Source organism: Hyperolius riggenbachi, chromosome 11 (genome assembly GCF_040937935.1).
Source record: "Hyperolius riggenbachi isolate aHypRig1 chromosome 11, aHypRig1.pri, whole genome shotgun sequence".
Lineage (NCBI taxonomy): Eukaryota > Metazoa > Chordata > Amphibia > Anura > Hyperoliidae > Hyperolius > Hyperolius riggenbachi.
Window position 1 is genome coordinate 124,411,210 of NC_090656.1, and position 27,216 is coordinate 124,438,425.

Sequence of the window (27,216 nt, forward strand, 5' to 3'; positions counted from 1 at the left end):
AATGTACCACCCAAAGAAAGCCTATTTGGTGGTGAAAAAAAACAAGATATAGATCATTTAATTGTGATAAGTAGCTAGGAAGTTATTGGAAAATGAATGGGAGGAGTGCTCACAGGTGAAAATTGTTCTGGTCCAGAAATTAGTATACAGTGCCCATTTGTCTTAGGTTTAGGTTAGGTTTAGGGGTGATTGCTTCATGTGTTTGTTCACCTTTTAGTTAGTGCAGTGTTATACTTACTGTATAAAGCATAAACGTAAACCTACCATTACAGAGATATGGAGGCTCTCATTCTTGAACTCTTACTGAAACTGCTTCCCTGGAAGTGAACTTGGTCTTCTAGTATTTGATCTTTCGTTACATGTCTTGCCAAACAAGTATGCAGGTCAGTAAGCAGTGATGAGTGAATATGGCCATTTTGGTTTCACCATAATTTTCACACACACATGATAATATTCATGAGAATATATTTTTCGCACAGATGTGTATATGTGTAAAAATGTATGGGCGAATATGTATGGGCATGGATGCAAAAACACATTTTCACCAAATGCATTATGTCAATGGACACAAGAAAACACATTTCCAAGAAAGTTTTCATTTTCCCCAAAAATGTGTACCTGTGGAAAATCCATTACCATATATTTTTACAAACATCCCTACAATATTTTGTCCAGAAGATTAGCATTATAGGCAAGAAATCAGCAGAAGATCAGCAATGGTATTCTTTATATTTAAAGGGCAATTATTTATGCATGAGTTTTCAGCAGAACTCCTTTAATAGAGAGGAGGGCCTTAGTAGTGATAGATAGTGGTAGCAAAGATTAACATTTTTTATCTGCCACCATGCATAATTTGTACACACATGGTGCCCCAAGAAAGTGAAGTTTGCGTTGGTATGCAGCACAGTGCATCTCTCACAGTGGACACCGCTTTTTGAAGATTCTGCAGTGTGGTAGAGTCTAATAATGAGACACACACAACTGTCCGAAAGCACGTGCAGCTATCATGGGACCAGAGAGAGGATTGTGTATCAATGGGCTGCAGTGAGGAAAAGGGTGAAAAAAGAAGACACTGCCACCTTCTGAGGAAACACGGTCCACATGAACCAGCTAATGCCATCTTTCTTTATTCAAGTTGTAAAGATATATAGATATCCGCGCCTATGGAAATGTCAGCAGCTAAGTGGACTAGGCAAATCCTCCAATACCTTAGTCTGTAATTTGAAAATATAAGTATAATGTCCACAGCGCTATAAAAGAAATGGTACTTTTATTGATAAGAACTTCAAATATTGCGTTGACCCTAGGCTAATAGATAGCACCTTCCCCTTTAAACATTAGTGACATACAAACAACACTCATACAGTGTCACTGCAGTGAGCATTCATTCATTCGGGCCCGAACTAGCGTGGAGCGAGACAGCCGCTTGCGAGACCGTCTATCTGCAGAGGATGGCAGCGGCGTTCGTACGGACTTGTCATCTATGTCCAAGTGTTACCAGCTGATCTTTCCGCCGTGTCACAAGGCCAGTGTCATTCACGGTAGGAGGAAGCAGTAACTGAAGGATCTATCCACAAAAGAGGATACCGGTGCAGTATACAAACTACGTATATACTTATTGATTACCATATGCATGGACCTAATCTTCAACGGAGTGCTTGTATTACATTGTGAATTATCTAATTTTAGAGGAAATCTCTGCACATTAGTGTAACGATTGGTGTCAACACGCAGAGAGAATCTGATTATTGGTGATCTGCAGATTCACCAGTAATGCAGATATACACCAGATTATGAATGATCTGCAGAATCACTAATAATCCAGGTATGTCTAACCTCTGGACACCTGAGATGTGAGTGTACAGTGTAACAGTAGCACTTTGAGAGAGAACCGCCAGAGGAACTGGAGGTAAGAAGAAGAAGGTATTTCACCTCAGACTGTGGGTGAATCCCTAGGCCAAAGGCTCCCTAGGAGAGGGGCCTAGGCCAGGTTTGCAGGAAGCCCTGCTGCTAATATAAACAGGCTTGCCCTAACTAGGTGTGAGGGTCTATTCTCTATGCCCTGGAACCGGGCTAAGATATAACACAGAAATGACACCGTATCCTAGTCTTGGGTGTGAGGTCCGTAGTCACAACACCCTGGAACTGATCTAAAGCATAACATAGAACTGACACAGTATCCTAGTCTTGGGTGTGAGGTCCATAGTCACAACACCCTGTAACTGGTCTAAAGCATAACATAGAACTGACACAGTATCCTAGTCTTGGGTGTGAGGTCCGTAGTCACAACACCCTGTAACTGGTCTAAAGCATAACATAGAACTGACACAGTATCCTAGTCTTGGGTGTGAGGTCCGTAGTCACAACACCCTGGAACTGGTCTAAAGCATAACATAGAATAGCATGAGAAAGTATTCTAGCTCAGTGTGGATTCCCAGGTCCTTCCTGGTTCAACCACACTGTTGGATCTGACTGAGGTCTGTGTGCTAACACGTAAGCATTTGCAACGGCAGACGATGTGAGACTGAGGGATGAGTGGTTATATAGTGCAGCGCTGCCCAGTCCCTTCCAGCCAATCCGCATACAAACTTGGATCAGCTGACCAAGGGAGTCAGCTGATCCCTCTCTGCTTCCCATAAAGCTTCTGTCTCGCCGCGCGCACACGTGTATTCCTCAGCCTATGTGCACAGGAAGGCTGCACCAGGTCAGACACATCGCCGCGCGTAAACCGTCAGACTGGACGCGGAAACGGCCGCCACGCCGTCAGAGCATGCGATGGCCATTCCACAATCCTTTACAATTAGTGTGTGGACTGGACCTATACTGTGATATTATTCATTTTTAAAGGAAAAGCTCTGCACGTATGTGCGTGAATTGGACTTTATAACTAGTTTTGACCTTTTACTGGGATCCCTATTTTTTACATTTTTTGAATGAATGCTCACTACAGTGACACTGTATGAGTGTTGTTCATATGTCACTAATTTTTAAAGGGGAAGGTGCTATCTATTAGCCTAGGGTCAACGCAATATTTGAAGTTCTTATCAATAAAAGTACCATTTCTTTTATAGCGCTGTGGACATTATACTTATATCTTTCTTTATTCAAATATCTGCTCCTCTCAACACCACAGTCTGTGGACACCTGTACACATTAGCCCAGCAATAAGTGGGTACCCTTCATATTGTCCCTATTTTACGACATTCTAATAGAAGCCTTAAATCCTCTGTCCTATTATTAGGCACCACCATGACCATGGAGACTTATCTGAAAAGCTACCTTTCCCACCAAAGGGGGACTCAGGGCTGGTTCCTGATGAATTATAGCCAGCACTGGGGCTCTGAGCAATTGCCTAGTTTGCCCTTATGGCATTGCCAGCCATGGTGGTGCTGGAGAAACAGAGGAGACTATGTTGCCCCCCTCTGATTGGAGCCACAACCCCACTGCCGATAGGGGCAGGTTTCTAGAAGTATAAGGTGCATTCTATTAGATTAATTCACTAAGTAAACAGGAAAAAAAAAAAAAAAAAAAATCACAAAAGTATAGTTTCTCTGCAGGCTAGCAGTAAATCACTCTTGTATGCAGCTATCATGCTTGAGTGATTACTGTAAAGATTTGAAGAGTCATGTGGTAAATGAAGGAACATTAGATTATGGGGAATTTCTGCGTATCACAAAGCACTAAATTAATGAAAGAAAAAACTTTTATCATGGTAGCTTAATCTTTTTGAGATTGGAAATAAAGTGAAAACCACAAAACGCTTAAAACTGGAGTTAAACAGACCTTAATGGCACCAAAGAAGTTATCTGAATCAATACTATCAATCAAGACTAAAGTCTTCTAATGATCTTATTTTAAGTAAGTGACTCACGGCATATGTCTGGGGTTCTCCAGAAGACACAGGCTTCAGCTTTGGTACATTCCTGTGCATAGGCAGCAACCGCTGTACAGAAGCACTCACAATCACCTCCGCTGTCACAGGAGCAGGCATCATTCACACAGGCCTCATAGAATGGGATGGGATCCACCTTTTAAAAGAGGGAGAAAGTCAGGTTACTCACATACTGCTGTGATCATTTTTTAAAGTGCTGATTCAATGAAAAAAAAAAAAACTTTCTAAATCTCTTTCAATAAGGCATATTTAATTCCACATAAATTGTGTGATAACTATTGCGCTATGGGTTTGTGTATGTTGGGCAGAAAGAACAACTGTAGTGAGAAGAATATGGAGGCTGCTGTTTCTTCTTAAACAATACCAGTTGCCTGGCACCCCTGCTAATTTATTGGGCTGCAGTAGTGTCTGAATGACACCAGAAACAAGCATGTAGCTAATCAAGTCAAATATGACAATAATGTCAGAAACACCTGATCTATTGCATGCTTGTTCAGGGTCTATGACAAAAAGTATTGTAAGTAAACATGGCAGCCCCCTTTTACACCTCACTTCAGTTGTCCCTCAAGACTTAACCACTTTACCCCCGCGCGTACGTATTTCTCCGCCCCTTTTTCCATCCTTTAAAAACCAGGGACGGAGAAACACGTACTTTCCGCGTTCCCGACGCTGCCCGCGCTCCCGCTCGTAAACACGCCGCCCGCCGCTAGTAAACACGCCGCCGCCCGCTCGCCCAGAGATCAATGAACGGGAAAATCCATTCCCGTTCGTTGATCTAAGCCCCGCAATGATCAGCTGCTCTCCTATGGGCAGCGTGATCATTGTGAGAAAAAACTCACGTGTCCAGCCTCCTTATTCTTCCTCCAAGCTTCCGGAAGGAAGCTTGGAGGTCGCATTAAAACAAAAAGTTACTGTGGCCATCTTGTGGCCAAATAGTAAACTACACCCTACACATTTTTCACATACAAATAAATGACTTTTACACATAAAATTAACTCATTACCTCCCACACTCCCCATTTTTTTTTTTTTTTTTGTAATTAAAAAAAATTAAAAAATGTACAATTAAAAAAAATACATAAATAGTTACCTTAGGGACTGAACTTTTTAAATATTTATGTCAAGAGGGTATAACACTGTTACTTTATAAACTATGGGCTTGTAATTAGGGATGGACGCAAAACTGAAAAAAATGCACCTTTATTTCCAAATAAAATATTGGCGCCAAACATTGTGATAGGGACATAATTTAAATGGTTTTATAACCGGGACAAATGGGCAAATACATTTCATGGGTTTTAATTACAGTAGCATGCATTATTTAAAAACTATAATGGCCGAAAACTGAAAAATAATTATTTTTTTCCCCACATTTTTCCTATTTTCCCATTAAAACACATTTAGAAAAAAATAATTCTTGGCATAATGTCCCACCTAAAGAAAGCCTAATTGGTGGCGAAAAAAACAAGATATAGTTCATTTCATTGCGATAAGTAATAATAAAGTTATAGACGAATGAATGGAAGGAGCGCTGAAAGGTGAAAATTGCTCTGGTGCTCAGGGGGTAAAACCCCTCAGTGGTGAAGTGGTTAAAAAAAGCAAAAAGTAAATTCCAAGGTAGCCTAGAATTAAATTTAAAGTTTTTTTAATGCACAATGTAGTATGCAGTCTTCAGACTTCAGAAATTTGAATTCTAATACAAATGCTGTACAAATTGAATATTACTTTGAAATAGTGGATAAGCAGGATGGTACTGTTTTGTGTGATTATGCCGTTTCTGACCTATGTGTATGACCCTATCACTCGTTCCGTTGGCTTCCCATTACCTTGTTGTGGCAGATGTGGAACACTTGGCTTTTTATCAGGCTACATTGCTTCTCAGCCCAGGAACGTCTATGTGAGTTCATATTGCAAGGGTTAATCAATTTAGTTTGTTCGGGGCATAAGGAGTCCACCTTCCAGCTGTTTCCAAACTCCAGCACGTCACTGACTGGGGACATATGGCTGGTTTTAAAGTCGTTTTGTGAATTGTCATCAAAATTTCCACACAGGCCGCACAGTTCACCCTAGAAAAAAAGCAAAGGTTTGGTTCCATAAGTTCATCCCACATGTAAATTTAAATAGCAATACGGTTTTAAAACTGCATTAATGCACGCATACAGTTATATCACAACAATTTGTGATGAGAATGGATTACAATACAATTACAGATGTAACTTTGTAGAGGTAGCATGAAGGTAGGTCTTCACCTTGGCCCTTGTTAATTCCAACTGCTGTGAATAATGGTTGGCATAGCCGGCCTTTGACCTGAGCGACTGGAGCGGTTGCTCAGGGCGCCGGCTTTCAAGGGGGAACCTATAGCTGGCTAACTATAATGAGGGCAACTATACCTGACTTACTATACTGGGGGCTCCAATAGCTGGCTACCTTTACTGAGGGCACCAACACCTGGCTACCTATACTGGAGCCTATGCCTGGGTACCTATACTGAGGGCATCAACACCTGGCTACATATACTGGAAGAACCTACGCCTGGCTATCTATGGGGTGGGGAGACCTTCAACTAATTTCCTATATTGAGGGCACCTACACAGGAGATCCTACACTGGGGGCACCTATACCTGGCTACCTACCTATACTGAGTCTGAGGGCGTTTTTTGGGGGGGCGGGGAGGTGCACTGTGGCTATAAAATTGTTGGTGCTGTGCTATCATTCCAAATGGAGGGGGGCCCCTAACTGTCCCACTGATTGTTTTTATTAATATTCCTGAAAGGTTCTAGCCTTCATTTTTAAGTATATTCAGGATAATGCAATCTTTCCATCCATTTGTGGTTATTAATAGTAATTTTTCCATGTGAAGTGTCACGGAGGGTGTCATTTGGGGTGATGTGTCACAATGTCAAAAAGGTTGGGAACTGCTGTCCTAGTAGGTAACTCAGGAGAAAAGGTGAATTGTGTGTGCGTTCATGTGCACGTGCGAAGAGGATGAGGGGGGGGGGGGGGGGCACAAAAATCAGATTTCGCTCAGGGCGCTGTGAAACCTAAGGCCGGCCCTGATGGTTGGTTATACTTAAGCAGTTACATAATCGACTTTTCTTTGTGTACACAAATATATTATTGTCTGATAAGGAACTAGGGCTTAAGCTTATGAATTAAGTTCCTCAAGTAGCATTTTCTACCAGTAATGAATAATACAACCTTTCAGAACTGAGCGTCTGTTTTCAGTTAAACCAGAAACCCTCGTTTTATTATTTGTGCTGTAGGGTTTAGTGATACAGACTCTGTGCTAGCCATATTATCATAGCTGGCGCCTGACAATACGTGGCAGACATACGAAGCGGCCTAGCTAGGAAAGCCTCTGAGCAGTTTGTTGCCAAATCTGCTGCTGTACACTGAGCTGGGGGCAAAATTCTTCAACTCCAATGTGTTTTTCCTCACCCAACTTTGATTGTGTGCCTATGCCTCACCGCACACACACTGATGTGCACCCCATTCATCCCGCCCGATCACCCCGGTTGGATAGCAATGGTCAGACACAGATACTTATTCTGATCAGCATGCTGAGAACAGGGAAGCATACTGAAGATCAGGGGATAAAAGTATGGTACAACTGTGTATATGTATGGGCAGAATATGTCTGGCTGTGGCTGCACTAATTACAATGCACTCCCATCCCCCCACAACCTGTTCTCACTACTGCATTAGTACCTCTCTCAGCTCTGTCTCGGCGTGGCCCTGGAAGCACATATCCAATTATACAGTAGATACTTTCACAATAGAGTAGAAACTCCAGGAACTGAGATGATGTAGTACTCTGAAGCTTACCATGTGTGGATGGTCCATATGTATCTTATATCTATTTATCTAAACATATGTAAGAAAAAGTGCAATGCTTGCTTTTGGGAGCTAACTGAAGCTGCTTTTGGATTAGTTTTGTTTAATAAGAGTATCCATACACTGGGCAAAAAAACAGAGGTTATATAAAATAATGACATCTACTCATTATTAACACAGAAGAGAGTGTGAAAACTCCTCTGAATGTCTATTCAAACTCAATCTAGGATGCACAGTGCTTTTAATACCAGAAATATTTTCAGTAATATTTCAAAGTATATCACTACATATAACATATTAGGAAAAAGGAGTGTTTACCCTTTCGCGTTCCGTGGTTTTTACAACTCAAAGTTCCTGGCGTTTTTGACACTTTAGCTGTGTCGTTTTGATACAGCAGTAACTTTTTAATTATCTATGCCATCTTAATGATACATATCTTGTTTTTTTCAGTACAATCTAGGCTTTCTTTGGGTAATATTTTTCTCCCCAAACTATTTTGTTTTGTAGTCTATTTATGGGGAAAAATTAGGCGTAAATGCAGAAAAGAAACATTTTTTCATTTTTCCCCCTCCCTAATTTTCACATCTCACGTCCCACAGCTATAAAACATTTACAAATAAATTATTTGGCCCTTCCCAATTAAATTGATACCCCATATGCCACATTTTATTTCTAGCTGAGCATGTGGCGGACCGTTATCCCCAGTCTGTGTGTCTGTGGTGATCGAATGCGTTTGCTAGGGCGACAGTTCAGGGGGCATAGAGCTGTACAGATGCATCACTAGGCAATGGCAGAGCGTTACATCTGTAGAGCATTGGGGCCTGAAACTTTCGCCCTAGCGATTGCATCCAATTGCTACTGGCGGCAGTCGTTAAACGTTTATACGTTAACAGGCATAGGTATTGCAGGGGTCAATAATGGGTTAATAGGCTAATTTTGGGTTAAAAATTAATGGAGAATTAAAAAAAAAATTATTTTATTGGGCCCATGTCACTTAAATTTATTTATTTTTTTTAACTTTACAATTTTTTTTTCTAACTTTATTGAATGACTGTTGCTGGCTAACAGCAACAATCATTCACAGGAACATTCACGTGACTGTGCACGAGCGTGCACGGTCACATGCACGCGCAGCGACAGTAAACGGCGCTATTTAATGCAGGACGTAGAACCTACATCCTAGAACTTACAGGGGGACTAATTAGGACGTAGAATCTATGTCCTGAAGCTGAAAGCAGTTAAAGATTAATTACAATAACTGATATAACAGTGAAACATACTTTTGTTCAACACTTAGAGAGGAACTCCAGTGAAAATAATGTAATAAAAATGTGCTTTATTTTTACAATAATGATGTATAAATGATTTAGTCAGGGTTTGCCTATTATAAAATCTTTCCTCTCCCTGATTTACATTCTGAAATGTATCATATGGCAACATTTTTACTGCTGGCAGGTGAGGTCAGTGACTCAGTGGAAGGAGATGCTGCTTGCGTTTTTTGGCAGTTTGGAAACAGCTGTTTTTTCCTACAATGCAACAAGGCTCCCACAGTGTAATGTCAGAACCATTCTGACATCACACTGTGGGAGGGGTTTCACCACAATATCAGTTATATAAAGCCCCCTGATGATCTGTTTGTGAAAAGGAAAAGATTTCTCATGTAAAAGGGGGTATCAGCTACTGATTGGGATGAAGTTCAATTATTGGTTACGGTTTCTCTTTAAAGTGATCCTGCTTATATAATATGTAAAATGGCACGAAGTGGATCTGAAGCAGTGCTCAGAGCACTATTAGTGTCAGGTATAAATCATATTTATATGCAGCTCTTTGCTGTATGTCATCTTCTTACCTTGTAGTTAGGTGAAACTTTGATTAATATGGTGGTTTTTCTGTCCCATATCAGGAGAATACCATTGCTGGCCTCAATGACCAAGTAAATACCAACTTCACGGGCCAGGTACTCCACATTTTTTCCACTTTGTAATTCCACCTTCTGCATGGTTTTATCCTCTAAGTTCAGTAGTTTATTCTGAAGTAACATAGAAGATAAGAATGAAAAATTGCAGTTTTAAAAACAAATGGAAAAATACTTTCTCTGGGTGTTTTTCTATAATATGCAACAGCTTCTGTGCTTAGACTGTGTGTTAGCTAAATGACCACAAGATGGCACTGTAAATTTGGTCTGTGTACATTAGGGGTCCCCAAACTTTTTCGGTCAAGGGCCGGGTCAACATACTTCAGGCTGCTGGGGGCCCGGGGTATACTTGAAATGATGTAGAAAACATTACATTGAACCTAGGAAGTATAAACTATTACCTGTTAACAGGGTTGCTTGTGAATTTTCATCAGTCATTTCCGCATTGAACATGCTATTTTTAATTTCAAGAAATTTTCACGAAAAAAACAGGCTTGTTTCTTTGCGGTTTCCGCAAAAACTTGGAAAATCAATATTTTTAACATTAAAATATCGATATTTGTACTTCAACACAGAAAAATAATATTTTTACTGCAACAATTTTTACAGCCAAAATAGATATTTTTGCTGCAAAAATGTACAAAAAGCGCAAAAAAGAACAACACACATTTTCGTTGGAATTTTCACTAAGAAATCGAATTGAACATTATTTTCATGAAAATTCATGTGAAAAAAATATTGGCATTTTTTGCTCATCACTAGGGCATACTATCTGCACTTGCTGTGTTGCAGGGCATGCTATCTGCACTTGCTGCGTTGCAGGGCATGCTATCTGCACTTGCTGCGTTGCAGGGCATGCTATCTGCACTTGCTGCGTTGCAGGGCATGCTATCTGCACTTGCTGCGTTGCAGGGCATGCTATCTGCACTTGCTGCATTGCAGGGCATGCTATCTGCACTTGCTGCGTTGCAGGGCATGCTATCTGCACTTGCTGCGTTGCAGGGCATGCTATCTGCACTTGCTGTGTTGCAGGGCATGCTATCTGCACTTGCTGCGTTGCAGGGCATACTATCTGCTCTTGCTGCGTTGCAGGGCATGCTATCTGCACTTGCTGCGTTGCAGGGCATGCTATCTGCACTTGCTGCGTTGCAGGGCATGCTATCTGCACTTGCTGCGTTGCAGGGCATGCTATCTGCACTTGCTGTGTTGCAGGGAATGCTATCTGCACTTGCTGCGTTGCAGGGAATGCTATCTGCACTTGCTGCGTTGCAGGGCATGCTATCTGCACTTGCTGTGTTGCAGGGCATGCTATCTGCACTTGCTGTGTTGCAGGGAATGCTATCTGCACTTGCTGTGTTGCAGGGCATGCTATCTGCACTTGCTGCGTTGCAGGGAATGCTATCTGCACTTGCTGTGTTGCAGGGCATGCTATCTGCACTTGCTGTGTTGCAGGGAATGCTATCTGCACTTGCTGCGTTGCAGGGAATGCTATCTGCACTTGCTGCGTTGCAGGGCATGCTATCTGCACTTGCTGTGTTGCAGGGCATGCTATCTGCACTTGCTGCGTTGCAGGGAATGCTATCTGCACTTGCTGTGTTGCAGGGCATGCTATCTGCAATTGCTGCGTTGCAGGGAATGCTATCTGCACTTGCTGTGTTGCAGGGCATGCTATCTGCACTTGCTGTGTGGATGGGTGGTGCCAGCACTGTTATTCTATATGCAGGCTGCCAATATTTAAAGAGGCAGTGAATCGCATCTATAAGTATTACATTTTGAGAGTGGGGAGACGGTGAAAAATCCTCAGAGCGCCGCATTCGGCCCGCGGGCCTTACTTTGAGGACCACTGGTGTAGATGTTCAGTGCTATGTACTCTTGTGACACTCTACTGTAGGTTTCCAGTTATTTATTTCACTTTGTGAGATGTCAGAGGTGTTGTGGTTATCGCACATTAATGCACAGGTAAAGCCATTCTTACAAAAAGCCAGTGAGCTGATTGTTTCTTTGTATGATCTTTATGAAGACCCCATGTGCTTACAGGATTTATTGTGAGTTAAAATGCAGCACATTAATTCTCTATATTTACAGTTCAGTGACCTCAGTGTCCTGATCATATTTGTATTTACATACTTTACTGCATCCTTTCCACCTTGAATTCCATTATGTAGAAAGGGGGATTGTAATATCTATGTACTATAGCAGAATTCCTGAAGTATATGTAGAAGATCAATTGTAGAGGTTAAAAAAAAAGAAAAAACATTTATGTGATGGGCCAATACAGATAGCCCGGGAGAAGCTCAAGTTCAGGCACACTTTTTCTTTTCAATGTCATATTACTTTAAAAGAATAATGCATAAGAATAATGCATAAAAATAATTTGTAGAAAATATTTTTTTTTCTTTTTTCAAAATTAAAAAAAGGAAAATTCTCATTGCTCCATTTCATGTCCTCTTTGCCTACATCTAACTGCCATGATAGGCTGTCAGTCATCCAGGGAGCATGGCTTTAACTGGCAGAACTATTGCTCTCCCCACTGCATGCTCATATGGAATAAAGGGGGAGTGGTTCAGACTGACTGGAAGCAGCAGGTCATCTCGGCACCTGATCTGTGTAGCACTGCACCTGATTTGGGTGCCGCCATAGACCACATCAATAATATGGCTGTGGTAGTGCAGGGGGATTTCTCAAGAAATCCCTGTAATTTGGGCGCCAGCATGTCTCCCACAACTTGCTGCAACTTGAAGAAGAAATAGTTTTTAGTGTGGCTTTAGAGTTTCAGCGGTAGCAGGGTGAGCCATCTTTCTGCTAGCCTTGCTCTTAGACATTGGTGCTCATCATGAACTCGTGATCACGAGTAACTCGTGATCACTAGTCGTTTTTTGCGATCACGAGGTCGAGAGCCGATCATGAATGCACTCGTGATTGCACTCATTACCTGATTCGTGATCACGGGTTACTCATGATCACTAGTTGTGATTCATGATTAAAAACCCGCCAACTTAAACGGTTAATAACAAAGCCCCCTTACATGCTAGAAACACCAAATTTGCCAGATATGTTAAGAAGAATAGTGGGAACAAGAGGAAAAACCTTTTTTTTTTTTTTTTTTAAAGACCTTATAGTTTTTGAGAAAATTGATTTCAAAGTTTCAAAGGAAAAAAAAAACTATACATTTAAATGGGGTAAATGACAGTTAATGTATTTACTGCATTTAAATGTATACTTTTTTCCTTTAAAACTTTAACATTTTTGTAAGATCTTTAAGATTTCCTCAAACAGTATAAGGTCTTTTTGGGAAAAAACATTTCCTTTTGTTCCCACTGTTCTTCTTAACAAATCTGGCAAATTTGGTGTTTCTAGCATGTAAGGGGGCTTTGCTATTAACCATTAAATTCGGTGGGTTTTTAACCTCCTTGGCGGTAACCCCGTGTGTGACACGGGGTAAGCCGCCGGAGGGTGCAGCTCAGGCCCTGCTGGGCCGATTGACATATTTTTTTTTTTTTGCTACACGCAGCTAGCACTTTGCTAGCTGCGTGTGCATAACGATTGCCGCCGCTGCCCGCCGATTCGCCGCTATCCGCCGTGCCGCCCCCCCCCCCCAGACCCCTTGTGCTGCCTGGCCAAGCACCCGCTGACGTCACAACGTCGGTGACGTCATCGCGATCGTCGCCATGGCGACGGGGAAGCCCATACAGGGAATCCCGTTCAGAACGGGACTTCCTGCAGTGTAAAAGCGCCGGCGGCGATCGGAGGGGTGGAAGGGATAGCGAAGGGGGAAGCATGTAGCTAGTGCTAGGCTAGCTACATGCTTTCAAAAAAAATTTTTTTAAAGTGCTGCGCTGCCCCACTGGCAGATTTATTGTACTGCCAGGGGGGTTAATCACAAGTCGACTCGTGATTTGTGATTATATGCAGTTATGCGACTCAAAACCGCACTCAAGTCGCATATCTGTTTCTATTTGTGATCGTGATCACGAGTCAATTCGTAAGTGCTCCCAGGTAACCTACAACGAGGTAATACATAAGCACTGCAAGTGAGCAAGCAGCTGTAGGAAACTTTTTTATGCATTATTAAAGAGAACCCGAGGTGGGTTCTAATAATGCTATCAGCATACAGAGGCTGGGTCTGCTTAAACTGCCAAACCTCTGTTGCTATCTCGATCCCCACTAAGTTCCCCCTGCACTCTGATATGCCCCCATAAATCATACACCGAGCTAGCGACATGCAGCGTGTCGCAGCCGGCTGTTTACATCTGCAGCTGTCAGTCTCGGCACTCCCCCGTCTCCTCCATAGCTCCGGTCCCCACCCACGTACCTTCCCTCCAATCAGCGGGGAGGGGGCGGGGGAGCGCCGAGACTGTCAGCTGCAGATGTAAACAGCAGGCTGCGACACGCTGTGTGTCGACAGCTCGGCTGATGATTTGTGGGGGCACTTAGGGGGGATCGAGATAGCAACCGAGGCTGGGCAGTTTAAGCAGACCCAGAATCTGTATGCTGATAGCATTATTAGAAGCCACCTCGGGTTCTCTTTAAGGAATACTTTTACCACTTTCAACTCCCTGCTTAACCCCCCCCCCCCACCCACCCTCCGTTTTCCTCCCTCTCTGCCACAGATTTAGCCACCCACTTCACCAACAAAATTGCCTCCATCCGCCAGGAAATATCCAATCTCAAATCTTCACCTCCCACCCCCTCCCAACCAGCTCCTCCTCCACCCTATCCTCTCCTCACATCCTTCACTCCTACTACCACCGAGGAAGTCATCCACCTACTGCAGACTTCCCACACCACTACTTCCCCCCTTGACCCCATCCCTTCTGATTTACTCCAGCCTCACTTCATGGAATTGGCCCCAGTCCTCACTACCCTGTTCAACCTCTCCCTATCCACAGGCACCTTCCCCTCAGACTTCAAGCAGGCCACTGTACTACCCCTGCTCAAGAAACCCTCCCTCGACCCCTCGCTACCCTCCAACTACCGTCCTATCTCCCTCCTCCCCTTTGCCTCAAAACTCCTTGAGCGTCTGGTTCACAAACGCCTGACCCAGTTCCTCACTGCTAGACCCACTGCAATCTGGATTTCGGCCTGCCCACTCAACCGAAACGGCTTTCACCAAAGTGGTCAATGACCTTGCCTTAGCTAAAGCTGAAGGTAAATACTCCATTCTCCTCCTCCTTGACCTTTCAGCAGCTTTTGACACAGTAGATCATCCCCTACTCCTCCAGTCCCTCCAGTCCATGGGCATTCACGACCTTGCCCTGTCCTGGCTTTCATCCTACCTCTCCAACCGCTCCTTCACGACTGCCTTCAATGAGTCCTCGTCCACCCCCAACCACCTCTCGGTGGGAGTCCCCAAAGGTTCAGTCCTTGGCCCCCTACTGTTCACCCTATACACATCCTCCATTGGCAAGGTTATCTCCTCCATGGGTTTTAACTATCATCTGTATGCAGATGACACCCAGATCTACCTCCACACTCCTGACATATCCACCACTACCATGGACAAGGTCTCCTCCTGTCTATCAGCCATCTCCTCCTGGATGTCCTCTAGGTTCCTGAAACTAAACCTAGACAAAACGGAATTTATGATCTTCCCACCCCAGACATTCATAAACCTCCCAGATGTACATGTCACTGTTAACCACACAACCATTCACCCTACCTCTCAAGCCCGCTGTCTGGGTGTCACCCTGGACTCCGCACTCTCCTTCACTCCCCACATCCAAAACCTCACAAAGTCCTGCAACTTCCACCTTCATAACATCTGTAAGATTCGCCCTTTCCTGACCTCTGCCACCACCAAACTCCTCATCCATGCCCTCATAATTTCCCGCCTTGACTACTGCAATGCCCTGCTGTCTGGTCTCCCTATGACCCGAACAGCCCCACTGCAGTTCATCATGAATGCGGCAGCCTGAATTATCCACTGATCCCATCGCTCCACCACAGCGGATCCCCTCCTTGAATCCCTCCACTGGCTTCCTATCCAGTCCAGAATCAGATTCAAGATACTGTGTCTGACCTACAAATCTGTCCACAAAACCTGTCCAACCTACATTTCCAATTATACTCAGAGGTACACACCTAGCCGCTCACTCCGCTCTTCCAATGAACTTCGCCTAACCGCCCCCCGCATCACCCAGTCCTATGCACGCCTCCAGGACTTCTCAAGAGCTGCTCCAACACTATTGCACTCCCTACCTCCACCCATTAGGGCAGCCCCCTACTTCAACATCTTCAAGAAAGCCCTCAAAACTCACCTTTTCTCTCTGGCCTACTACCCCTCACAAGTGCTCTAAACCCACAGCTGAACTCTGGTCCCCTACCTCTCGTGTCCCTACCTCTCCCTTTAGATTGTAAGCCTTTGGGCAGGGTCCTCCTCCTTTTGTGTCCTACCTGATCATGCACCTCCATTACTGTGAACCCATGCTATGCATATGAGTGAACCTAACTTGCCTAATCTCCATGGTGCCATCCAGTGACTGACTAAGCATTACCTTGTACTCATACTGTGCTGCATGATCTGATCTTTCTTGTATTCAGGTATTGTCATTTTGCTATATGTCACCCTTAAATATTGTATGTATCCCTATTTATTGTCCAGCACTGCATAATATGTTGGCGCTTTATAAATACAATAAATAAATAATAATAAATAAATAAACAGCTCATCCATACGTATGATTATTATAAGCTAAGAAAACATTTCTATAATTATGTTTTTTTAAACTGAGTTTATCTGAATACGGTTTTGAAGTACATACCCCCAAAAAGACCTTGATGGATTTGGAACATGTAGCTCCTGTAGTGCCACATGGGACATTTTCTGTAATAATCCGAAAGCTGCCATTTGAATGGCTAGCCCCACAGTAATCCTGGAATAATTTAACATAACAGGATATGTGAACAGACTCACATACATAACAGTGATGAATGCATAAGTAAACTGTGGCAAGAAGATTGGGCCACTACTTTGGCACTTAAAGCGGAATGAAACCCAGCATTTCTTCTTTGCTCTAAAATATTATTTACAGCATAGTATATGCTACCACCATTTTGTGTTTTACTAGAAGAGCATTCAAAGGGTTAAACACAGGCGTTACAAGCTCCCTGCCAGGAAAGCTGGATGCATCCCAACTGGAGATAATGTAATCTTGTGTTTACAATCCTCACTTGATACAATTAAGTAAACACATCTCTGACACTGCAGACTCTCCTGAACACAGTCAGACACTAAGAAAGCATTTGTGCTTAAATTACAAGATGAATAAAGCAGTTATGAATAAAATTCAAAGGCAGCTCTCAGAGTAAAAAAAAAGTGTACTTTGGGAACTTGGAATTTCTAAATGAATAATAATACTCATGCACAAAAGCAAATATGATAACCTTATGGCATATAAACAGTAGGAAAACATGTTTTTATTGAATATTATGTCAGGGTTTTATACTGCTTTAAGGATTGATATTATTTAAAAAATATACACAGTAACAAGAATAATAAAAAAAATACATTAAGAATTATATTGAGCATTAACTCTTTTTTGGACAAAAACTGCAGAGCACGGAGGGGATTAGGATATAAGATCTGAAAGGAAACCAGTGACTTTACACTTCCTATTTGTAAGATAGTGATACATAGAAAAAGGGGACAAGGAGCGCTCTCTAGTGCATTAAAGTTTTTAATGTGTCTCTTCTCAAAGCAGTTAGAATAAAACGTACAATGTTTCAATAAAATCAACGCATATCACACTCTATGGTGTACGTCACCGTTTCATCCAAGGTTACACCGCTCTGCGCGTCTCCTCACTGCGGCCAATAGTGCGGGGAACCTGTCAGAATTCCAGCGCCAACGGGAACAGGACGATCGGTGGGATCTCGGCAGCTGCCCTGCGTCTATTGCGTCATGACGCGTTTCGGCGTACCACGCCTTCGTCAGATGACGCAACGACGCAGGGGACGCGTATAAAAAGGCGTCCCGTCTCCCAGCAACGGTCGCATCTATAATACGGCGGCCGCGCTGGATCAGAAAGGAAGCCGGAAGGATAACTCCAAGGGGTCAGTTGGGTTGCTGAGCAACCGAAAACAGATCCCTTTACTCAAACTGTGACCCGAACGGTCTACCAAAGACCTTATTAAGCGGTGACCTAGCCGTATCAGAGCGGTTTTACAAGCCACTCCGATATAAGACGGTAATGGGGCACACATCCGCCTAATTAAAATTTAAAAAATATATATAAAAAATATGTATAAAAATATATCTAAAAAAATATATATAAAAATAAATGAATTGCAAAGGTAGATATATATGTAAAAAGTTACGGGTCCAAACATGGGAAATTAATGCATTATGCATGTTTATATGCACACGTTAAAATGTATTTGAAAATAATCACTATGTGGGACAAGGACCAAAGGGACATAAAAGGGCAATTAAGCGCTTGATTGATGCAGGTTCTTAGGGGGTGGCAGAAACACAACCAATTTAATATTAAAATTAAAAGGGGTCCCCGAATCATTGCTCACAGTTCACATACTCATAAACAGAAAAACCTTACACACTTTCTAAGGTCACACACCATAAAATAACATCGCACCCTTCCTAAGCTGCAGGACTATGGTCAAGTAAACAGGAGGATCATCATAACCTCCACTAGCCCGAGCCTAGTCCCATGGTTAATTCCCCCACCAGGGCTGGGCTTTCATATGTATATAAATGGTGTGTGTGAAACCCCGAAGATCCGCAGCTGGACACCAACGGGCCCCTCAAAGTCAGGGGGGTTATTCTCCGTGATGGGGGAGAAGGAAACTGGGGGGAAAAGGAAAAGGAAACCAGGTGAACCAGGGGGGAAAAAGACAGGAACAGGAATTGGGCCGAGGGAGGGAGAACCCATATGGACCCCGTGTCGTAAAGAATCCTCAAACTAGATGTATGTCGCAACCTCCAATCCTTCGTTTAATCCTACAGGGGTCAGGGAATTAAACTTAAAGATCCAATAGGACTCTCTTTCACAAAGCTTTTTGAAGCGTAGTCCTTTATTGAATTTGTTTGAAATCACCTCTAAACCCATGACTCTCAAGCTCTCTACCTTTCCTTCATGTGCCTCCTGAAAGTGTCTGGGGACAGTATGCTTTATACATCCAGCTTCTATTTTTCTCCTATGTTCCCCCAATCTCTGGCGCAAAGGCCTGGTGGTTCTGCCAACATAAAACTTACCAGGGCACCCGCAAGATAATAAATACACTAAAAAAGAGGAACCACAATTAATAAACTCATTCACCTTTACTGTGTCCCCATTACTATCAAGGATTTCTGAGGTGCGATGACGGATAAATTCACAGCACCTGCATAACTTTTTATTGCATTTGAAGTTTCCCACCAATTGCGGAAAGAAAGAAGGTCGATTGGAAGGAGCCATGGTTACTTGTTGACAACTACCAATATTACTACGGGCTAATTTGTTTTTTATACATCTAGATTTTTTAAAAATTACTTCTGGGTTATTGGACAGTTCGCCTTTTAGCCATGGGTCCTGCAATATTATATGCCAATTTTTCTTCACAATATTTCTAATCTTAGCGGCACTTTTATTATAAGTAGTTATAAACGTAGGATCTCTTTTTCCATCACGTCCTGCTCTAAATTTACCGGTTTTAAAGGTTTCCTTGTTTTTACTTTTTACTCCACCCCTGAACTCATCCCTTACACTTGAAATATATTTCTCATCATACCCCTTCTGCAAAAACTTATTGGCAAGAACCATACTCTGTTCATCATAATCTACGTTTAGTGAACAGTTCCTTCTTAATCGGCAGAACTGGCTCTTCGGAATATTGTGAATCCATCTCGGATGGTGACAACTTGTGACATGTAAATAGGAATTCCCAGATGTTGGTTTAAAGTGGGCCTTAGATCGTATACACTCACTCACATTGTCAGCTATTAAAGTCAAGTCCAAAAATACAATGCTCTCCTTATCTATTGTATGTGTAAACGACAGATTAAAACTATTGTTATTACAATATTTGATGAAATTCTCAAATTCTTCCTTCTTCCCATCCCAAATCATCAATATATCATCAATAAAGCGTGTATAAAAAACAACATGTTTCTTATATGGATTGTCACCCCAGATATATTTTTTCTCCCAGAACGCCATGTACAAATTGGCGAAGCTGGGGGCAAATCCCGCCCCCATCGACGTGCCACAAGTTTGTAAATAAATAGAATCCATAAAGGAGAAATGATTATGGGCCAATGAAAACCTAAGCAATTCAATAATAAAATTTATCTGTTCAGGCGGCAAATCCTGGAAAACCCCCCAAAAATATCCAACCGCTTCAAGACCTTTCTCGTGTGGAATACACGTATATAAAGAGGTGACATCTAGGGACGCCCAGCAGTAACCGGCCTCCCACTTGTACCCGGATAACAAATCAAGTACATGCTGGGAGTCCCTAGTGTAAGCCTCAGTGCTGAACACACATGGCTGCAAAAAATAATCTACATATGAGGAAATATTTTCAAGAAGACCCCCCATGCCAGCCACTATTGGTCTACCTGGTGGATTCCTAGTATCCTTATGTATCTTAGGGATGGTATAGAAGTATGGGGTTTGTGGATATAATGGCTCAAGGAACTTTTTCTCATCCATCCCAATTAGCCCTTTATTATAAGCCACACTCGTGATCTCCATCAATTCACTCCTGAACACATCCATGGGGTCCGAGCTTAGCTGTTTATGAGTATGTGAACTGTGAGCAATGATTCGGGGACCCCTTTTAATTTTAATATTAAATTGGTTGTGTTTCTGCCACCCCCTAAGAACCTGCATCAATCAAGCGCTTAATTGCCCTTTTATGTCCCTTTGGTCCTTGTCCCACATAGTGATTATTTTCAAATACATTTTAACGTGTGCATATAAACATGCATAATGCATTAATTTCCCATGTTTGGACCCGTAACTTTTTACATATATATCTACCTTTGCAATTCATTTATTTTTATATATATTTTTTTAGATATATTTTTATACATATTTTTTATATATATTTTTTAAATTTTAATTAGGCGGATGTGTGCCCCATTACCGTCTTATATCGGAGTGGCTTGTAAAACCGCTCTGATACGGCTAGGTCACCGCTTAATAAGGTCTTTGGTAGACCGTTCGGGTCACAGTTCGAGTAAAGGGATCTGTTTTCGGTTGCTCAGCAACCCAACTGACCCCTTGGAGTTATCCTTCCGGCTTCCTTTCTGATCCAGCGCGGCCGCCGTATTATAGATGCGACCGTTGCTGGGAGACGGGACGCCTTTTTATACGCGTCCCCTGCGTCGTTGCGTCATCTGACGAAGGCGTGGTACGCCGAAACGCGTCATGACGCAATAGACGCAGGGCAGCTGCCGAGATCCCACCGATCGTCCTGTTCCCGTTGGCGCTGGAATTCTGACAGGTTCCCCGCACTATTGGCCGCAGTGAGGAGACGCGCAGAGCGGTGTAACCTTGGATGAAACGGTGACGTACACCATAGAGTGTGATATGCGTTGATTTTATTGAAACATTGTACGTTTTATTCTAACTGCTTTGAGAAGAGACACATTAAAAACTTTAATGCACTAGAGAGCGCTCCTTGTCCCCTTTCCCTTTTTCTGTTTTCTACAGTGCAACTACTTACTTCCCAAAAGTAAGAAAGGAGCAGCACTCTTGTGGATTTGCACGTGAACTGTGCCGGATAGTTTCTGCAGATTTGAGCGCAGTGGACTAGCTGCCAGTGATACATAGAAGAAGGTGGAAACTTTCCTATTTTCAACATTTTATTGCTATTGCTGTTCTCTGATTTTTTTCAACAGTAAAACAGTAAAAGAAAAATTAGCTTCCTAACCAGCTTTGCAATGACTACAGTGGGTTGCAAAAGTATTCGGCCCCCTTGAAGTTTTACACATTTTGTCACATTACTGCCACAAACGTGCAACAATTTTATTGGAATTCCACGTGAAAGACCAATACAAAGCGGTGTACATGTGAGAAGTGGATCGAAAATCATACATCATTCCAAACATTTTTTTACAAATAAATAACTGCAAAGTGGGGTGTGCGTATTTATTCGGCCCCCTGAGTCAATACTTTGTAGAAACACCTTTTGCTGCAATTACAGCTGCCAGTCTTTTAGGGTATGTCTCTACCAGCTTTGCACATCTAGAGACTGAAATCCTTGCCCATTCTTCTATTCAAATCTTGCCACAGATTCTCAATTGGATTTAGATCTGGACTTACTTTGACTGGGCCATTCTAACACATAGATATGTTTTGTTTTAAACCATTCCATTGTTGCCCTGGCTTTATGTTTAGGGTCATTGTCCCACTGGAAGGTGAACCTCCCCCAGTCTCAAGTCTTTTGCAGTCTCCAAGAGGTTTTCTTCCAAGTTTGCCCTGTATTTGGCTCCATCCATCTTCCCATCAACTCTGACCAGCTTCCCTGTCCCTGCTGAAGAGATGCCCCCCCTCTCCCCCCTCCTCCCCCCCCTCCCCCCTCGAGCATTATGCTGCCAACACCATATTTGACAGTGGGGCTGGTGTGTTCAGAGTGATGTGCAATGTTAGTTTTCCGCCACACATAGCATTTTGCATTTTGGCCAAAAAGTTCCATTTTGGTCTCATCTGACCAGAGCACCTTCTTCCACATGGTTGCTGTGTCCCCCACATGGCTTGTGGCAAACTGCAAACGGGACTTCTTATGCTTTCTGTTAACAATGCCTTTCTTCTTGCCACTCTTCCATAAAGGCCAACTTTGTACAGTGCATGACTAATAGTTGTCCTATGGACAGAGTCTCCCACCTGAGCTGTAGATCTCTGCAGCTCATCCAGAGTCACCATGGGCCTCTTGACTGCATTTCTGATTAGCGCTCTCCTTGTTTGGCCTGTGAGTTTAGGTGGATGGCCTTGTCTTGGTAGGTATACAGTTGTGCCATACTCCTTCCATTTCTGAATGATCGCTTGAACAGTGCTCCATGGGATGTTCAAGGCTTAGGAAATCTTTTTGTAGCCTAAGCCTGCTTTAAATTTCTCAATAACTTGATCCCTGACCTGTCTTGTGTGTTATTTGGACTTCACGGTGTTGTTGCTCCCAATACTCTCTTAGACAACCTCTGAGGCCCTCACAGAGCAGCTGTATTAGTACTGACATTAGATTACACACAGGTGCACGCTATTTAGTCATTAGCACTCATCAGGCAATGTCTATAGGCAACTGACTGCACTCAGATCAAAGGAGGCCAAATAATTATGCACACACACCACTTTGATTTGTAAAAAATGTTTGGAATCATGTATGATTTTCGTTCCACTTCTCATGTGTACACCACTTTGTTTTAGTCTTTAATGTGGAATTCCCATTGACTGTTCTATGATCACTATCTTTAGGGTGTTGTAACTTTCATATATGTTTTTGCTTTTTTAAATTAAATAAAAAAAACTCAGTCTTTTCATCTTGCAATGCGTTCTTTATCAAAGTTGATTTTTGAGCATTTTTAGTGCTATTTTACACTACATACGATTTGATTTATGGTGCATGTCCAAGTCCTGCATGCTGCGGTTTTTCTACTTGTGTTGCCAGCATCCAGTGAAAATCACAAAGCGGAAGAGCAAATTGGAATCAGATATCGTTGGTTGCAATTTGCAGTGTAAAAGAAGCCATAGGTAGGGTGAAAAAAAAATCAGCTTCGATGTGTTAATGTAGAGGGGATGTAATTGTAATGTGACTTTGTATAAATTTGCACCTCAGTGAATCATTCAGGCTGGGTTTCCACTGCTGCGAATCCAGGCCGCTTCCTCGCCCACGAATTCGGATGGATTTCAGCAGCCTATAGAAGTCTATGAGAGCCATCCGAATTCGTGGCCGAGGAAAAATCTGAGGCCCTGCAGCATAATTTCGTTTGTAGCTGTCCGAATCCCATAGCCGGGCATAGCATGGCTAGAGGGATTCAGCTGCGAGACGCAGCAGCTGTGCCGGCATTGCGTCTCGCAAGACGCATGCCGCCGCACAAATGGAAACCTAGCCTTACATGGACAAATAGTGACCAAAAAAACTCCTAAATGCTCTCACCAATACTTCAGAGATCTACTTATGTCCACCTAGCTTATATAATTTGCCCATGCATGGCACCAAGACTTTTTTAGGCTGCTTGACTTAGTCATCCTTGACTTACTACAGTTGAGTGAGTTTTAATTTATTTTAGATTTAAATAGCGTGGAAAGGAGTTTAAAACTTTAGATGGGTTTTACTGTTCTATGTTTTCACTCACTTCCCATTACTGGGAGTTTTGCTCCTTTAACCACCTTAGCGGTATGGACGAGCTCAGCTCGTCCATTACCGCCAGAGGGTGCCGCTCAGGCCCTGCTGGGCCAATTTTGATAAAATAAAAAGCAGCACACGCAGCCGGCACTTTGCCAGCCGCGTGTGCTACCTGATTGCCGCCGCAGCGCGGCGATCCGCTGCGTGCAGTGGCGAAAGAGGGTCCTCCCAGCCGCCCGAGCCCTGCGCAGCCGGAACAAGTAGTTCCGGCCAGCGCTAAGGGCTGGATCGGAGGCGGCGGACGTCAGGACGTCGGCTGACGTCCATGACGTCACTCCGCTCGTCGCCATGGCGACGAGGAAAGCCAAACAAGGAAGGCTGCTCATTACAGCCTTCCTTGTTAATTCTGATCGCCGGAGGCGATCGGAATTATGCTTCAGGAGCGCCCTCTAGTGGGCTTTCATGCAGCCAACTTTCAGTTGGCTGCATGAAATAGTTTTTTTTTAATTTAAAAAAAACCCTCCCGCAGCCGCCCTGGCGATCTCAATAGAACGCCAGGGTAGTTAACCTACTGCGGACCGCCGCAGTATAAATCTACGGGGGGCAGGGGGCGCTGCGGTTCTGACCGGACGTAATCTCTACGTCCCATGACCGCGCACCCCTGCCCGTCCCCGCCGCGCTGTACGCTCCATCTTCGCCGCAATCAGCTGCCCTGCCGCCTCTATGACAGCAGAGCACTGTGAGCCGGCAGGAGCCGTTTTCATTGGCTCCTGGCCCTGTCATTCATGTAAGCCGTTCCCATTGGCTTACATGAAGTGACAGAGTCAGGAGCCAATGAAAGCGGGCTCCTGACCGGCGCACAGCGCTCTGCCGTCATACCGACGGCAGAGAGAGCAGCCTGCGGCGGGGACAGAGTGGCGTGACCGTCGGAAGCGGAGGATTTTAGCGGCGATTCGTCGGGAAGTGGCGCTTCACTGGACCAGAGCCCTCTGGTCCTTAAGGGGGCAGAGGGTGCTGGTCCCGAAGTGGTTAATGAAGGATAACAATAAAAAGTGGTTGGGATTACTACTCTTCTCCATGCTACAAAAAAAATCCAGTTTCCCACTTCCTGAATGGATGGAGAAAAAAAGAAAGAAAAAAAAGTTATACAACTCTTACCACGCTATCCAAAACTACTATAAAATATTTTGAAACATTTCCCTGGAACTAGACTTCTGAACATCTGAACAGGCCCTCAAAACTTGCTATGTCCTACGGATGTTCCTTCATGCCCTGTCCTTTAAGTATTGAGTAATGACTCCATTTTTGTTTACCTATATTGTAAACAAAATTAGGGATGGTTTTTTCCAACTTTGTCACAGTTTGTACTTTCTATGTACAGTATGTAAGTGTGTCTTTTTTATCTCTTATTTATTGTCCACTTCTGCTTAATATGTTAAAGTCTTACAAATAAAACATTAAAAAATGTATAAGCTAAAGAAACAAGTTGTCATGGCTGGTGTTCTGTGGGATATTGGGTGTAAAGATGTTCTACTATTCACAAATGCACATACATATAGATGAGTTGGAGCAAACATTTAAGCCATGCACACACAAAAAAACATATTCTCTAGAATAACTGGAAATAAAGAGAGAGAAGAATAAAGAGGCAGTGTATTTTTTGATATTGCTAATATATTTTATCACTTACCTGAGCAGCCACGAACTTACATTCCCCATCAAAATCATAATGTTTTCCATCAAATGTTATATAATGACCACTTCCGTACATTGTACAAGTACCGTAACACACTGCATTGGTGCAGGTCCACTGTCCACGTTGGCATAAGCTAAAGGTTAAAAAAAAAAAGTGTAAATGGTAAAAGCCTGATTGAATAGGCAAAGGAAACACAAATACTCAGTCTGCCATTGCTAGCCAGCTCTGCAAATGCTAGTTATGTGGTTGTCCCTGACAGCAGTACCTTTTATTATAAAACCCTTTATCCCTGTTCTTCTTGAGTGGAAAGCCCTTGGCTGAACTGAGCAGTTACAACACCTGAGATTGTACACTGTAAGTCGATTGACAGATAGGGCCTTGCTCTGCGACTCTGCTCTTGTGCTAAACATTTCTACTAAAAAGCAACAAGACCCAAAATTTCAGACGTACAGTATTTTGAAAGGACTTGCAAAAATAATCATCTTAAAGAGAAGCTGTTAGGTATAAGGTCTCAGAGAAAATAAACACATATATCAGTAGCTAAATATAGGCTGTACTTACATTACATATGCATTTCACTGTCCACGTTTGGATTTCACAGAATTTTTATATAGTATATGCAGAGAATGATGCTCCTGACAGCTTATGGCAGGTTCCATGTTTGTCTGTCTCCTATGAAGCCAAATGTGTCGTCATGTCCTCCCTGCTTCCTGATCACATAAAAGCTCGTACTGAATAACACTAGTGTGCAGTGAATATTAATTAGCCATGTGGCTAGGAACAATAGCGGACTCCTGCAGTGTACTCTGCCAGGAAATTTATCAGTGCTGTGTGCTGGACTGAGTTACATGCTATTGTTACTTGACCCTGTAACTTCTCATTAGCAGCCGAGGGGAGAGCCCAAGAATGCTTTGCAGTATGGTATGTGGCTTGCGTCTTCTTAAGAGCTTGGGAATAACAGCTTTGCTGATAAGCACACATCAAATGTAAGAGAGATTTTTATCTTCAGTAATGCCTTTTTGGCTTCCTTCTAAACTGTTTAACACAAGAGAATAGAGGTTTAAATTAGCTTTTGTAGCCTGACAGTTACTCTTTAAAGCTTAAAGGATAGGTGAATGTGCAGACTTAAAGTTAATCTTTCCCTTTGTCCCCACAATGGGATCAAAGGAGCCAACAAAACTCTCCCAACAGAAGCTGCCACTTTCATAACGGATGCAGTACAGCCTCCAATGATTCCCCTACAGACTTGTGAGGAGATAGCCGTGCAGGAAAATGTCCATACATCACAAACCCAGTCTCTGAACACACTAGACGCAGGGGTGTCAAACTCAATCACTTAAGGGCCAAAATGTAAAAGATTCTAAAAACACTGGTGGAGTCACCGTTGGTGATTTAATTCTATAGATAATTGTATAGATGAGAAGTGTAATATCTTACCTTCTCAGAAACAAACAATTGGTTAATGGAAAATGTATATTTATTAATGCACAACGGACAACGCATTTCACGGGGTCTTGGCACGCTTCGTCAGATCAATACAAGTGCCTTAGAAGTTTTCTGTCACGAGCGTGAGCACCTTAAATCTAAAACCAAATTG

At 42.9% G+C, this 27,216-nt stretch overlaps 1 protein-coding gene across 1 annotated transcript in view; it reads right to left on the reverse strand.

The window, feature by feature from the left end:
• Positions 1–27,216, reverse strand: part of LOC137537875 (mucin-2-like) — a 213,930-nt gene that overhangs the window by 116,539 nt on the left and 70,175 nt on the right. The window contains exons 19-23 of the mRNA XM_068259821.1: positions 25,614–25,752; positions 16,402–16,512; positions 9,575–9,754; positions 5,718–5,957; positions 3,872–4,028 (exon numbers count right to left, since the gene is read on the reverse strand). Of these exons, the coding sequence (XP_068115922.1) occupies positions 3,872–4,028; positions 5,718–5,957; positions 9,575–9,754; positions 16,402–16,512; positions 25,614–25,752 (827 nt within the window). The remainder of the gene's footprint in view (positions 1–3,871; positions 4,029–5,717; positions 5,958–9,574; positions 9,755–16,401; positions 16,513–25,613; positions 25,753–27,216) is intronic.